This window comes from Trachypithecus francoisi, unplaced genomic scaffold, assembly GCF_009764315.1.
Source record: "Trachypithecus francoisi isolate TF-2019V2 unplaced genomic scaffold, Tfra_2.0 Lachesis_group5, whole genome shotgun sequence".
NCBI classification, from domain to species: domain Eukaryota; kingdom Metazoa; phylum Chordata; class Mammalia; order Primates; family Cercopithecidae; genus Trachypithecus; species Trachypithecus francoisi.
In genome coordinates this window covers 18200639-18217347 of record NW_022681470.1, presented here as the reverse complement: position 1 = coordinate 18217347, position 16709 = coordinate 18200639, and the positions used below count along the sequence as shown (strand labels likewise).

At 47.9% G+C, this 16709-nt stretch overlaps 1 protein-coding gene across 2 annotated transcripts in view; it reads right to left on the bottom strand.

The window, feature by feature from the left end:
• The window catches only part of PGBD5 (piggyBac transposable element derived 5), a 111796-nt gene that overhangs the window by 21215 nt on the left and 73872 nt on the right, over window positions 1-16709 (bottom strand). For both annotated transcript variants that reach the window (XM_033197361.1, XM_033197360.1), the window contains exon 3: window positions 11405-11539. In XM_033197361.1, coding sequence (XP_033053252.1) covers window positions 11405-11539 — 135 coding nt within the window. The remainder of the gene's footprint in view (window positions 1-11404; window positions 11540-16709) is intronic.

Below are 16709 nucleotides of genomic sequence, written 5' to 3'. Positions count from 1 at the left end.
TTAGAAAAAAACTGTTGGCAAGGTAGTCAAAATCTGGACAGGAAAAGGCTCAGTCCAAGAGGTCCTGCTGGGTCTGACGGTCGGGCAGGTCTGGTACTCGACTGGTCCTGGTTTGCTTTGACACAATAACGTCAGTGGTCAAAGGCAGTAACTTGTTTCCCTTAGTTGGATGAGCAATCTCCAACGAAGTCTTATTCCATCCATGCCCTGTTGCTCCAAATGCTTAAGCTATACAAGCTATGCTAATGATTGCGTCCAGGTTTAAGAGACTATCCTAAGGAATCCTGCCAGTAATCTGAGAAACAGCAGAATCACTGGGAACCCACACATGTATTCAGACGCTGGGTTGGGTACTTTCTACAAGAGCTCCCCAGACACAACACGGAAGTGTGACTACTTCACTTAGATGTGTGACTACTTCCTGGTCGGCTTTTCAAAAAGTCAGATATCTCCCTAGATATTTCTAGAGAAAGCATTACCGTATTAATGTGGTTCCACCAAATGTGTAGACATAGGTGACTGCCTATCACTGGGCAAAATGCAGCCAGCCACAGACACTTCTGAGCTACAAGACTGTTTGACAAGTATCTCTAGGGCAGGAAAATGTACCATTTGGTGGTTGCCAAACTTTTCACTTTTCCTAAAAAGTTTTGCTTTGCTCCTATGATTTATTCATTTTTAAATGCATATATTTAGGAAAGTAGGCATGAAAGTTTATTACTATATGGCATTATACTTTGCCCCAGACTAGTATTCCCAATGTTGCATACTTTATACTGACATTACAACAAAAAGGATCTTAGGAAATACGGATTATAGCAGTTCATACCCTGGGGGACACATACAGCACATGGCATTTATCTTAGCTCTCCTGAAATGTCCCCACGACCTCCAGATGCAGGATCCAGTTCATCTTTTCCCTCGACTTCTCAAAAGAACAGTAAGGCTAGTGGCAGTAGCTGCTGACTCACCAGCTGATAGTTCCACTAAGCTGTTGCTGGGATCGGAGCACCCTCCTGCCTCTCCAACACAAAGAACTGGAGAAAGCCTCGTTCAGCTATACCAGTCTTGACCAATGAATGACCCTACTTCTCTTTCAGCACAGAAGCGAATCAGTTTCCTCAGTGAAGAGCACATCTAGGGGAAGGGTATCACATTGTAGGGACTGGTGATCCCTTGCTTGAGTCTTTTATCGCCAGTGTGCAAGGAGCCATGAAGGTGTAAGTAATTCAGCTGTGGGGAAACAGCACAGCAGTGCATGATCTGCACTCACTGAAGACGCAGAATGAGATCGGGGGTGTGTGCGGCTGTCACCTGGGACATCTGCACGGGACAGCCACTTGAGAGAGCTGTGAATTGTAAATGACAGTCACTTGTCATGAGAGGAACTGAGGCAGGGAGGGTGAGTGCTGGGATACATGGGCACAGGCTGTCATTCACTGGCTTGTGGGTTTTGGGGCAAGTTACTTAATTGCTCTGAGCCTTGCTTTGCTTATCTGTAAGGACAACATTGCCATATGCACCTTGGAAGGCCATTGTCTTTAAGTGAAAACTGTGCACATAGAAGTGATTTTTTAATATAGCAAACCTCTGTAACTGTGCTCCCAATGTGGTTGCCTTCAGCCACATATGGCTGTTTTCATTTACATTTAAATTAAACTAAAATGAAAAATTCAGTCCTGTGGCCACACCAGTCACAATGCAAATAGTCAACAGTCACATGAGGCTAGGAACTGCCGTCATGGAGAGCACAGATATGAAACATTTCCATCATTGCAGAGAGTCCTGCTGCACAATGCTGCTTGTGCCATCTTCGTTTATTAGCTGGGGCTTCCACCCAAGTCTCTAAGTCATCACCGATGACTTTCATCTCTCATTGCCCAGTTTCTCTCTCATGCCTCTCACCGTGACCATGCCCAGGAAGAGCTCATGTGCTGAGTCTGTTCATGGTCCTTTTCCTCTCTGGCTGCACCTTCAGCACCGCTGACCCCTGTGGGAGCCTTGCCTTCATCTCATCCCAAAGCTCAAAGCCTGCGGTGGTTCTTTCAAAATGACAGGTCAGAGGAGGGATATGTATCAGCATGTGGGCTTTCTGTACACACTCGTGTCCGTGCTGTTGAAGATTCTAAGTTCTTTAAGAAGGGGGCTGAATCTGATCCACCCAGTACCTGGTGCACTTACCTAGGCACTTAATAAATACTTCATTGTCATCTTTGAAGTCCTATACAGTAAAGACGTATGGGTGGATTAACTTCATTCAAAAGATGGAGAAAGAAGGTAGTTCTCAGCTACTTGCTCAAGGACACAAAGAGGTGCACAGTGATGTCTTCTCCCTCAGCCAATCCCATCCTCAACTTACTGCATCCAACCTGGATAGGATCTCATGCCAGCATCCTCCTCACTGCACAATTAAACAAATGGACACATGTCCTGCCCTGCCCAGCTTCTGAATCCACGAGCAAAATCCACTCTAACCAATTAATTCCACGGTGGCCCTCGCTTTTAGAGCCAATTCAATTAGCTATCGGTCAAGAGCAAAATATTTCACTTAGTATGTACAAAGATTGAGTCAAATAAGCAAAAAAACACTTTAGCGCACCTTCCTTAAATTCTTCCAACATAAATAGTATGTCTCAAAACAAGGGAAATCAGTGACACGGATGCTAGACCACTGTCCTACATTAAGCTGGATAAAAGATACTTTGCTTTTTGTCTAAATCAGAAAAAGTTCTCTCCTTGGGGGAGTCAACGTAGCCTGTTGGTTAAGAAGGTGGGATCTAAGGTCAGAATGGCTGGGTTTAATCCCAGGTCTACTGCTTTACAGATGTAATTTTAGGCAAGGTAGCAAATTTCTCTGTGCCTCAGTTTCCTTACCAAGAAACAGTGGCAGTGACATTACTTGCCTCGTGAGGCCCTTGTGGAGAAAAATGAGTACTGCATGTGAAGTGTTTAAACACAGAGCCTGGCCCACAACACACACTCTGTAAATGTTCGTCATTGTTTCCTGAATGCCAGAAGCAGCTGCCAGAATCCACAGATGAGACTGAGGAAGGACAGGGGCTTCCAGGTCAGCTAGCTTAGCAGCACGGGGCGCACGGACCTCATTCAGAGTGTCCCTCACAGATGTCATGAGGGCTCTGCCTGGACAGATTCCACGATGTGTGCAGGGGGTAGGAAGCAGGGGTCCTTTTGCTTGGGGGTTCCATCTTGAATTCTGGCTTCTAAAGCCCATGTACTTCCGGAGTATGTCAATGCCCAGCGTGAACCGGAAGCCCTGCCTCCACTGAGCAGGGCTGTCATCCAGAATTGCCTCCTTGACATGACAGCCACCCAGCCCTCTGAAGACAGTCTGTCCTGTCTTCTTCAGATGACACCTCCCTATGTCCCTTCAAGCCCCACTCAGGACACCACTCAGGACACCTCCCAGGCATCTGCTCTTCAGCCCCTCCTTGGTGTTTGTCCATCTGTCAACATCCCAACAGGAACACTGGTCTCATGCTGCAGAGGCAGGTGCCCGGCCCAACATGTTCAAATAGGAGAAATCTGCTCTTTTAGATTATACCATTTAAAAAAAAATAGTGGATCATTTTTTTTTTTTCCTGCTCCAAAGAATCTTGGGGCTGCATTAATCACTAAAGGTCGACAGAACATTAACCCGTTGGCCAATTTTTCCTGCTGGATCCTCGATCTTTTTGACATTGTGAAGCCTGAACAGCAGTCTCTGCAGAGAACTGACGGAGAGTTTTCTTTCCACCCACAGACAGGGCACAGCCTTCCAGGATGAGCAGCCACAACATCTTGGATCGAGGAACTCCAATCGCCCAATTAGTAGGCTTTTCCCTACACTGGAAGATTCATCATCGTATAAACCTTTCCTTTTTCTCCTCCTTGCCTCACAGGGGAGACTGCAGATGAGGGGAGAGGAAGGAAACCTTGGCTAGCTCCCATGCTTGCACCCCCTCTGCAAACAGGGTAGGGCTGGAGAGTGTTTTGGCGTCTAGGTCAGTCCTTAGGAGGCCTGTGACACAGAATAAATACAGACAGTCTCTAATTTACACTGGTTTGACTTAATATTTTTTGACTTCATGATCATGTGAAAGCAATAGGCATTCAGTAGAAATTCCTTCAAATGTTGACCTTTTCCTCGGCTAGTGATATGCTGTGCAATGCTGGGTGGTGGCAGTAGCTGCAGCTCCCCGTCAGCCAGGTGATCATGAGGGTAAACAACCATGAAATATTCAACACTTTATTATAAAAGAGGCTTTTGTGTTAATTTTGCCCAGCTGCAGGATAATGTAAGTGTTCTGGGCATGTTTAAGGTAGACGAGGCTAAACTATGCTGTTTGGTAGGTTAGTTATATTAAATGCATTTTTTTTTTTTTTTTTAAGAAGTGGAGTCTCATTATGTTGTCCAGGCTGGTCTCAAACTCCTGGCCTCAAGCAGTCTTCTCCCTCAGCCTCCCACATTACTGGTACTATAGGAACTCGCCACTGCACCCAGCTTTAAATGCATTTTTGACTTAAGACATTTTCTTTTTTTTTGAGATAGGGTTTCGCTCTGACACCCAGGCTGGAGTGCAGTGGTGCAATCATGGCTTATTGCAGCCTTGATCTCCCAGGCTCAAGGGATCCTTCCTCCTCAGCCACCCAAGTAGCTGGGTCTCCAGATGTGTGCCACCACACTCAGCTAATTTTTATATTTTTTGTGGAGACAAGGTTTTGCCATGTTGCCCAGGCTGGTCTTGAACTCCTGGACTCAAGTGATCTGCCTACCTTGGCCTCCCAAAGTGCTGGGATTACAGGTGTGAGCCACTGTGCTTAACCTGACAAGATATTTTCAACTTACTAGGGGTTTATCACAGGGATGTAACCCCATTGTAAGTCGAGGAGCTTCCGTATGCTGTCTTAAGTGCACCATGGTATCTAGCAGTGGGTGACTAGCAGTGGGAAAGCCAGCCTGGGTAAACAGCAGTGGGAAAGGCAAAAAAGAAGGCATTGGCTGTGGCCTCATATATACCCAGCATTCTGCACCCAAGGAGCAAGCATATCTCAAGATTTCCTGAGCCCTACCTTATAAATAATTCCCTGCCTGCTTATTCTTGTCTTAAGTGCTGCTATTAAACTGTTGGGTGTCTTGGTGCTTGGCCTGTGGCAAGAGCTCATGGCTACTCTCTACTTTGCCATACCACATACCCTGCTGTATACGCCTCTGGGGGTGTTTCTTACCCCTGCACGTGCCTTCCTGTAGCCCTGCGATGTACAGACACACCTCCAGTACTGCACTTGTCACTCTATGTCGATGAGTATTTTTAACGTGTCCATCTCTCCGACTGGAGAGGCAGTGAGGGCTCCCTCTATCTCTAGTTCTGAGGGGCCAAGCACGAAGCTCAGTCTATGGTGGTGTGGTTAACCAAACAGTCCAGGCCTAGATTTGCACTGGTACAAGTCTTATCTTCCCATCTCCTTATTGTAAAACTTCTTGAAAACAGGGACCTGTCCAACTCTTACCAATAAATAAATAAATAATAAAAACAAAGAGAGATTATTAGCTAAGAAAAAGCAACACTGAAGAAAGCATTGCCCAGGCCCTCTAGTTCAGACTCCCAGGTGGTCAACAGCAGTGAGAATCAGAGAAGCAAACAGGCCTGAATAAACCAGGTGCGCCAGAGGAAGCCCCTGTAGTAGCCAGGAGTCTCCCGAGACACAGAAGCAATAGTGTGTATATAAACACAATTACGTATGGAAGGTGGGAGGGTGGGAGAGTGGGAGAGTGGGAGGAAGAGGCAGAGGTATTTATTTTAAGAAACTGGCTCATGCAAATCAGAGGCTGGCAAGTCCAAAAATCAGGGAAGCCCAGCAGGCTGGGTACTCAGGGACAAGGTGCTGCTGAAGCCCGAAGGCCCTCTGTTGGCAGAATTCCCTTTTTCTCAGTGTACGGCAATCATTTTCATTTTCTTTTCTTTTTCTTTCTTTATCTTTTTTTTTTTTTTTGAGATGGATTTTCACTCTTGTTGTCCAGGCTGGAGTGCAGTGGTGTGATCTCGGATCACTGCAACCGCCACCTCCCAGATTCAAGCGATTCTGCTGTCTCAGCCTCCCGAGTAGCTGGGATTACAGGCATGCGCCACCACACACAGCTAATTTTTTTGTATTTTTAGTAGAGACTGAGTTTCACCATGTTGGTCAGGCTGGTCTTGAACTCTGACCTCAGGTGATCCACCGCACCCAGCCAGCAATCATTTTCTTAAGGGCTTCAACTGATTGGCTGAGGCCACCCACATTATGGAGGCTAACGTGTTTTCCTCAAAAGCCACCCATTTAAATTTTAATCTCATCTAAACAGCATACCTTCTCAGCAACATCTAGACTACTATTTGACCAAATAGCTGGGTACCATGGTCCAGCCAAGTTGAGACATCAAAGTGACCATCACACCCCCAAGCCTGGCTGATATCAAGGGGTAAAGCTAGAAAGCCGGCTCAGGCAGGAAGTAAAGAACAGGCACTCCCAGGCATCCCTGCACACCACAGAGACGCTGGACGACTGACTGGCTCAACAACACTACAAGTCAGTGACCGCAAGTACTGCCCCTGCATGGAATGCAGACAGATGGTGACAGGGCTGAGGGCCAGGAAGCACATGCGCTGTCCCAGCCATTCATCTGTCCCTTCCTGGGAGCCCCACGCGCAGCCCTGGGAGAGCTGGAGATTGTGGCCAGTCTGACCCAGGGAAGTGAGACGAGCTTCACGGGAGACAGAGTAGAGCTTGCAACTAGACCACGGCCCCTCCTCCGAGCTCCCAAAGCACTGACAGGGAATCTGGAAGGCACCTGGGCTCATGGGAGATCCACTACTTCTAGGTATCAGTGTGCTATGCAGCTAAGGGATGTGCCCTCATCTGCTGCAATGAAGGAAAAGTTCTAGAGAGGATGATGGTGACAGCTGCACAACACTGAATGTACTTAGTGCCACTGAGTCACACACTTAACAATGGTGAAAATGGAAAATTTTATCTTATCTGCATTTTACCACCACAAAAAGCTATGCTTGATAACAGAACCATGCCTCTCTTTTTATCCCTCACAACACATATTTCATTTCTCACCATTCCTCATATTAAAGTTGACCAAATTACCAAAGACCCGAAGATCCACGTGCGGTAAGCTACTTCGCAGAGCAACGTGAATGGCCTCACTTTGACAGTTTCCATTGGCCTGGAGCACTGCAGGTTAGCATCTTCGCCTACTGACCCCTTTCCAAGTGCTGGGTGCTCGGTGAAAACACCAAAACGCACATTTTGGATCCAAAGACTTTTGAGATAAGCAGTTCTGCAGGACAGCCCTACAACTGTCAAGTGGGAGATGAAGCCCACCCATCTGAACCAGTACCTCTTTTCAGAGATTGCTGGAAGAAGACTAGGAAGAGGAATGTCAGGACAGATAAGCAAGACCAGGTTTCAGAGCGGGATGGCATTTGCGGGTGGTGTCACTCACACTCTGCAGTAAAGCTGTGTCTGTTTCTCATCTGATTACTTATTTCTCCTCAAAACTTCTTACTGTTTGCTTCCTGCATTCTCAGCAATGCAGGCTATTAGCACCTTAATTTTCAGAACTATAGTTAAGTTAATCTCTTCCTCTCACTTCTATCCTACCACATGCCTCCCTATATTCTCTTAAATTATTTAAGATCTTTAACCACTTTCATAAAATACTTCCCTTCGAATGAATTCAAGAGCATTACACCTATAAAAATATACTAATATATTAGAGCTCTTCTAAACACCATCACCATTATCATTAATTTTGCCCAACTGTTAGTTTCTTCCTTCTCATCCAAATGCCCTTGTGGGGATCAACTGACTATGCCTGAGGCCCTGATGATCTGAGCTGGCTGTACTGAGTTCCCATTCAGCTTTCCCACGGACCTTTTCTGGGACCACTGGCCAATCTGGAACTCCTTTTTCTCACTCACCTCTTCATCTAGAATCTTTGAAGTGGAGCTCATCCCACAGTGGCCCCGCCTGTCAGAAGAATGTAGTCGAGCCAGTCAAAGGCTCAGGGTCTTGGCAGGATGAAACTACAAAGCTGGGGCAACGATGTCTATGCATAATTTGGGCTCTCCTGGAACACACCTGGACAGCCACTGCCCCTTCAACACTTCATCTTGGTCCACATGAGATGGTGGCTGGAAGAAAGTTATCTGGTCAGCTGTGCAGACCTAACTGATAAGGCTCCTGGGTCAATTACAGTGGGTCTCAAACAACCACAAAATCGATATGCCATGTAATAAACACTTACTAAGCTCCCAGGTTTTCAGGACCCAGGTGATCCATCCTGGTCATTTTCTCATGGCCAGGGCAGAGAAGCCAAAAAAGGAGAGGTATGCACTTGCCCCTTCCAATCTTTTCATGTACCACAGCTGCCTGCATCCTACGGGCCAAAGCCAACCTCAGAAACAGGAGGGCATGGGGCAGGTGCTGCACTAGCAGCACAGCACAGCACAGCACAGTGGGACATGACCCTTAATTCGGCCAGCTGCAACTGAGCTTCTCCGCTAAGTCATTCAGGAGAGCTCAATGCATCTGAGGAACTACAATGAAGAAAATGGCCTGTGTATAGAACCTCACATACGACATTTACAAAGAAGAGAATCATAGAATGGCAATAGAAGGGACCTCACTGGTTACCTAATTCCATCCCTTTAGTTTCTAGATGACAATTCCATATTCCAGAGCAATGACTGAGCAGCTAGTTCACGTGGGAGGTAAATGCAAGAGCAGGGTCTGTAGATGCCTTGGGGATGGATGAGGGAAGAGGCAGGTCGAGGCCCAGGGGAGAAGCCAGCTCTACGCTGACCAGCTGCCTGGCAGGTAACCCCTGTGAGCCAACGTCACCTCATGTAAGAAATGGGATCAATACTGCCTGCTCTCTATGTCTTACAAGGCTGTGGGGAGGATCAGGGAACTGTGGGTGTGAAAGCTCTGATGGTGTAAGGTACTGTTCGGCCCCAGGGCTGTGCTTGCCCAGGCTGCTGACCTTCAAAAGCTGTCAAACCCAGATTAGCACCTGGAGAACTAAGAAAAGGGGCAGGACACTATAAAAACAACTGTCCCCAGGCCATGTGGCTCCTCCTCTGCATCTCCTGGCTCCTCACAGGCAGAGATGTCCTTTCCCTGCTCTGTGCCTGCCACAGGCACCTTCAGCTGGACCCAGGAACAAAGAGAGGGACTGCGGGGGCTGAGAAAGTTCTCATGCCAGTCCTGTCACAGCACAGCCTGAAACTGCCGGGTAATTAACTGCCTCCTTGGCTCTGCACTTCCGAGCACGTTTTGAGGGCTGCCCCCGGCAATGGTGGAAGCTACACTGCTTTTGACTGGGAGTTGTCAGCTTCAATTCTGGCTTCTAAAAACAAACCTTCACACTGCTGCAAAACCTCCTAGAATCAAGAGTTTTAGAAATGAAAGGAAACTTCAAGGTACCAACCCAAACTTCTTACATTTTAGATGTCGTTTTATAGATTTTATAAAATTGGGAACGAATCTGAACTGAGAGAGAGAGATCTGTGGCCTTTTCTGGTGACAGATGTGATTTCTAGCTCCTCACTAACTGTAGAAGGAGAAAGAAGTGGTGCCAGATGCACACAGGATCCACATGTAAACATTTGTTCCAAAGCCACACAGGGCCGACATGGTAGCTCTTGCCTGTAATCCCAGCACTGTGGGAGGCTGAGGCAGGATGATCACTTGAGCCCAGGAGTTTAAGATCAGCCTGGGCAACACAGTAAGACTCCATCTCTACCAAAATGAAAATAAAAATAAATCAGCCAGGAATGGTGTCACACGTCCATGGTCCCAGCTACCTGAGAGGCTGAGGTGACCGGATCACTTGAACCTGGGAGGTTGAGGGCGAAGTCAACCATGATCATGCTGCTTTACTTCAGTCTGGGTGACAGAGTGAGACCTGGTCTCAAACAAACAAACGAAAACACCAAACCAAACCAAACAAAAAAGCTACCTAGGCAGACCTCAAGGACGGCAGGTACCATGTCTGCATATCCCAATGCCTGGCACAATGTGTGCAGGTAGCAGGTGCCCAATAAACATTTACTGAAAGAATGAATGAATGTCCCTTTGGAAAGTTTATATAAAATGAATCCGATGCACCTGTACCCTATGGGAGTATCATCACAAAAGGTGCTATAGAGATGGCAGAGGACTCTGGAGAATGTCAGGGGACAAGGAGCTGAGGCTGCACCTCCAGGAGTGAGGGAAGTCTGCTCTGGGATAGGTCCAGTCTGGCGAGACCCCAAACAATGCCTATGCACAAGCAGAGCCCCAGAGTCTGGCTTGAGATCCTGGCCCCAACTCAAACCGAAGGTCCCTCAGACCTGCAGACGGAGCCGAGATGGTGCTTTGGAGGGAACACATTTTCCTGGAGCAAGTACACTTTCCCCACTGTGGTTCTGCACTGGAGGTGGGGAGGAGATGTTTGCTGGAATCTTCCCACGAATCCTGCTCTAGTTCAGGGAAAGATGGAAGTGCAAAAACCCTGTGCCTTGGGGCCTGGAGATGCGGTCAAGCGAGGGCAGCGAGTGAGCATGCGGTCAGCTGTCACCACAGGGCTGGTCTGCCTGTCTGATGAGAGAAGGTGTCACTGCGCAGCACGGATGAAAAACTAGGCAGGGAGACGTCACTTAGGCACCACATTCTGGTGTTTATCTGTCCCCACCATCTCCCTTTGTGTACCCTACTGCTCCTGGCAGCTCAACCTCGGATGCTTTTCCTGGGAGTATCATCACAAACAGCAGAGCTCAGGCACCTCTTGTAAAACATGCACCCGTGTTGGCCATGCTGGTTCCCAGGGCCGATGACTCAGGCACATGCTCCTGGGGAAGGTTATTCACAGTTTCACCAGCAGGCTGTTGGTGGTGGTCTGTGAAGAAGGCATCCTGGAAAGAGGAAGGTTGGGCAGATATCTGGTGGGAGTGGGGAGGCCTCCTGGGACAGCCTTAAGTTTCAAAGCCACGAGTCCATAAGTCTTGAGGGACAGCCTCCAGGGAGATGGTAGTCACCTCATATGACCCACTGTTTGGGTGACACTTCTAGCCAACATTGCTAGGGACTGAGCCTTGAGGAGTCATTTACCCAGATGGGCTTGAGTCTGGAGGAAAAATGTGCAGGGAACAGGGCCAGGTGTGGCAGCAGCCTCTCCAGGGCTGGCTACCTGCTGCCTCGGGGAGGAGGGAGCAGCCCAGCCCTGGCCTCTGCAGGAGCATCTGGGTGGACTTGGACACACAGTGAAAACGGTATGTGAGTAAGTTCTTGGGTACCAGATGAGCCCAAGTTCCCCTGATTTGCTTCCCCGACCCTCTTCGCCAACCCTCCTCAGACTCAGCCCAGGGCTCACCTGGATGATGAAGCCAGTGGAAGAACACTGTCTGACCCAGAGGCTGAATTTCCGCTTTTTCCTCTTTCGCAGCTCCCGCTCTGTGCACGTGGCAATGAATACAGGATCCTCATCGATCAGGGGTTCATGTAGCACCTGCCAGGAGGGAAAAAGAGGAGGCTGTCATGGAAGGCAGCACGAGCTTGAGGGCTCATCAGATTGGAGCTCAAAATCAGCCTCTGCCTTTGAGCAGCTCTGTGACCTTAACTAAGTTACTTTACCTCTCTGATCTTGACCCTTCTTATCTATAGGAGGGTAGTATCATTATCTATACTACTGTTTCTAGAAAGGATGCAGTAAGAAAGGATTCAGTAAGATTCATGCAAAATTGCACCAGCCCTGATACACAGAAGATATTTCATCAATGGAATTTATTATTGTTGTTATTATTGGCCTAAGGTCCCTTGTCCCAACTCTCATTTGGTTGAGGGATCTCTGGTACAGGTCCTGTGTCCTCTGGCTGCACATGCCTGGTGATGGGCACCCACTTCTTTTCATGAATGCCCCTTCCACTCACGGAAAGTTCCAACTGCTAAAAAAGTCTTTCACTGATCCACAATTTATCTATATTTAACTTAAATCTAAGGATGTGACTTCTGTCCAGTGAGAAACAAAGAAAAAAATGTTATTATTATTTTTTTTGGATTTTCAAGACAGCCCTCGTGTCAGCCCACAACCTCCTTCTTCCAGGCGGAACCTCCTCTTTTAATAAATCATTCATCAAATGACCCAGTTCCCTGTTGGCCTGTTGCAACGCACAGCCTCTGGCTCTCCTCTGGGTTGTCATGTCCTTTCTGACAAGATTCCCAAGGCAATTTAAAAACGTATTTCCTGTATTTCAACTTTTTGATAACATGATTATATGACTTTTCCCAATGATAAGACAATAAAGAAAAAAGAAATGGCATAATAAAAATAGGCTCCAAGGAGTGGCCATAGATCTGCTTCCTCAAGGTAAAGTTCTTTTGGGAGGCTTTAGGGTAAATTTTAGGGATGTGCTACACTTCCCTCCCTGATCCCAACTCAAGCTTAATTAAGAATTAGAGTGTGCATCTGTAGGGAACAGAAATGAAGAGTGCAGGCAATGATTCCCAGAACTCTACACGATGCCCTAGATCAGGGGTCAGACAAATTACTGCCTAGTCTGGCCCACGTCTGTTTTTGTAAACAAAGTTTTATTGGAACACTGCCATATTCATTTGTTTACATATTGTCTGTGGCTGCTTTGGGGCCACAATAGCACAACTGACAACATGTAACATCAGTCACACAACCCACACAAAGTCTAAAATACTTACCGTCTGGCTATTTACAGAAAAAGTTTCAACAAACTAGTCACCTGAGCATCCTGCTAAAATGTGGACTGTGATTCAGTGAGGCCAGGCCTGAGACTGTGTGTTCCCAACAAGCTCCCAGGTGATGGCAGAAAAAGGTCTTCCAAGGACGGAATGGAGGATGATATTTACCACGTGTGATGGGGACAATATCCTTCCATTCTTCTAGGAATGGAAGATGGGCAGAGGTTGAATGCAAATTGAAAGCACAGGTACCTTGCATTCAATTTTTGAAAAGTGACAGCCCTGCATTGTTCAGTCTTAGCAGTGCATACCTGCCTCCTCAGTTTTTCTACTAACGGATACATGGGGACATCACATGTGGTCTCCGCCGTCTTGTGAAGGGGAAGGCTGGGAGGCTGGCCTGGCTGCAACATCTCCCCTGGCCCTCATGCCTGGCTTCTTGCACTCGCTGGCTCTTTGTAGCTCATTAAACATTCAAAGCCCCATTTGGAATTATTCAAGTGCAATGGACAAGTCTTCCACACAGTAGGAGAATGGGAGCAGATGGAGAAGGGAAAAGATGGCATAAAAAAGCCCTCTGCCTGTCCTTTCCCTGCCCAATGATCCTTGCTGAAGACGCGCATCCTACTCTGTCCTCTAAGGCCACAGAAAATGAAAATTGGCCTCTCTCATTCTCTTCAGAAAGAAAGTGCACCTCTGTTCCACTTGCATTGAACATATGATCAGTTGCAAATTTATATTTAATCACATGCCTCGTCAAAGCAAAAGGGCCAGCAAGAATTCCTGACCCTCAATGATCTTTTTCCTTTTCTACCATCATTAAACTAATTCTGAACGTGTTATGACTAAATGCAGCACAGAACAGCATGCTCCCCAAAGCTCCAAAAACTTTGCCTGCCAGAAAAACCACTTGCTTCTCCTCCAGGCTACAGATTGGTCAGCATTTCTCTGTTACACAACTGTATCTCCTGAGCCTCCTCCTGTGCTTGACAAGCGTGGTTTGAGGTGTGGAGGGTGGTTATGTATGGTAGGGGAAAGACAAAACATCCATTTATTGATTTGCATAATCCCTCCCCGAAAATATTTCTCTAATTAATCTGGCTCCAGTTTTGAGGAGATGCAGTGTCTCCCCATTTTTATTTGTGTAGAAACACACACACACACACACACACACACCCCAGCTGCTTTGGTTACTGCTAGATTCTGGGAATCCTCTGAAGACTCTAAGACTAAACTCATACCAAAGGGTCACAGCTGCTGGAATAAAAAGGCTCCCAAGACTGCAGGCTGGAGGGTGTGAGCTGAGTGTGTGAGGTGAGTGAGCTGAGTGTGTGAGGTGACTGTGCTGCGTGTTTGGAGTGCAGCCGCGAGGGATGGTGTAAGGGACGGGTGCAGAATGACTCCTGGGATTCTGATCCATACACACACCTGATGAGGGCCATGGGAAGAGAACTGTTCCAATTGGTGTCTGCAGGCGAGAGGAAGACTCTCCCAGAAAGCCCTGAGGCTTACAAGCAGATCATTGCCTCTCTGTGAGCTGAATGTTCCAGGGTCCAACAGGGATTTTCACAGAGCAGGAAAGCTAGGAATCCAAGGCTCCTTTAGAGCCTGCAGCTTCTCCAATCAAGGATCAGGACAAGAACCCTCTTCCTTCTTTAAGTGGCAGACGTGTCTCTGAGAGGTGCATAAATGCAGGGGCCGAGCAGGGCGGGCCAATGCTGGCAGCCTGGGGAATGACAAGGCCTGCAAGCCCCTGGGAGAGCCAGGCCCACCCAAACTGGAAAGCCCAGGGCATCCTCAGCAGATGGGGCAGGCTGCTGCTCCAGGGAATGGAGGGGACAGGTGATGTACAGGAAGCCCCAGGAAGCATGAGGTTCTGGTCGTAGTAAACACCCAACCGTACTCTGGTTATGACTTCATCTCCTTTGACTTATCCTGCTCCACACCTACTGACACGGAGCTGGTGCAACAGGCTGCCTGGCACCAGTCAACCCTTTGACTCTCCCAGAGCCTCATGCCCCAGGCTGTACGATGGGGTGTGCTGGGTGTTCTCTGTTTGCCCCCTAGGGTCACTTTCCATCCTGCAGACCCTGCGCTGAGGCCTGGAGGTCAGCCTCTTATAAACTATCCCACTCAGCTTCTTTGCCTCTAGTTTCTGGCTTGCTCAGCCAAGTGGGAGTCATCAGAAAGAGGCCGGAGAGCAAGGGAGTAAGGGGAGGGACCTACGATCAGCTCCTTCAACTTATTTCAAACTCATTTCCTCTATTTCAACTTTTTGATAACATGATTATATAACTTTTCCCAATGATAAGACAATAAAGAAAAAAGAAATGGCATCATAAAAATAGGCTCCAAGGAGTGGCCATAGATCTGCTTCTTCAAGGTAATGCTCTGCCCATCTGCCCTGAGGCCTCTCTCTGGGCTACAGCCTTCTCTGCTCCCTTCGGGTCTCCCCTAATGCTGATGGCGCCCCTAGCAACAGTCCCTGCATCAGCATCTCTTCGGCTGGACTTCTAGATAGAGCTCAACATCTGTGCCCTGCTGGGATCCTCACTGCCACATAGGAGTACTGAGTAGATAACGTAGCAAGAAGAAAATGTAATTTCCCATATATAGTAAAATAAAAACAAAATGCAAAGTAATAGAAGGAGAGGAGAATGAGTCTGAGGAGAGGGAGGAGGAAGAGGTGGAAAAGTGAAAGCAAAAGTAAAGGGGAAAAAGCCCTAAACGTGACCTGAGAGCCCTTCCCGGATGAAGCCTCATCTCAGGCCCTGCTTCTGCAAGCCTCATCACCTGGAAGCAAACACAAGCAGTGAGTGGCAGAGTAACACGATCATCCTTCCAGGCTCTCCCTGTTCCTGTTAATCCAGCGCTGCCCATCTGAGCCATGTGCTAAGGAGGGCAGAGTTGCTCCCTCGGACACCTGCCTACCTGCCCACCTGCAGTCCAGCCACTGCCCACCCAGCTGGGCTCAGCAACGCTGCTGGGCCTCCCCTCAGGGTACCTATGCCTGGGAGCTGCAGAGAGGCGAGCCCACAAATCTCAGAATTCCTAGTGGGCGCTGCAGTGTGTCAGAGAGGCCAAGCGCTCACCCTGGACTTACATTACAGATACGTCTTGACAGATACTTGGGCACAGCATGCACAGAGCCTTCTGCAGCACCTCTCCAAATGTTTGACCCCAGCATGGTCTGAATGTGTTATTTTTCTCTTGCATCCAGGCAACTGTCTCTCATTTGCTTCATTTCCAACCAAGCAAGTATTTAGTGAAAGAAAAGATAATGTGCTCAGGCCCGTCCTTGGGCCTATCACAGGGCCTGTTATAGGGCAGGGCTCATGTCCTCGTAAGTCTCCACTTCTTGTTAGGAAGGTAAATGACACACTGGAGGATGAGGTGCAGAGGCATCTGGCTGCCCCATCAATTACTGGGGGAAATTCAGATAACAGGGAATCCACATGGGACTGTGGGCCTTAAACTGGCCCTGGAGAGTGGATGCATTTGCAAAGCAGAGAGAAGAAGGCAAGGCATTCCAGGGGCCAGAAGGCATGCTACAAACACTCGGAAATTGTAACAAGCCTAACATGTTCACCAGACAGTGGGGAGAATGATCCAGAGAGAACGGAAGCCTCCAACAGACAGGAAATAGGGCACTACCTTCCCCACAAAAACCCTGTGATTTTCAGCTGTGTGTGGGGAAGGCATGCTATAGAGAGAGAGAGGACCTACAGGAGAATGTCAACAAGAATTGGAGGTTTATTTAGAAGAGCCTTAGAAACAGCACAGGAGAGAGATGTGCGATGGGTCTTTAAACATATACATAAAATTGAACTGAACTTTTGCTGCCACACAGACCAAGTCAAAGGGAATGGGGCCCACATGGGCCAAGAACTTTCTGGTTCGGGTTACAGACATCTCTGGAAATTAGCCATCTCATCGGTTTGCTAGACCAGCAGGGCAGTTTTTGAGGA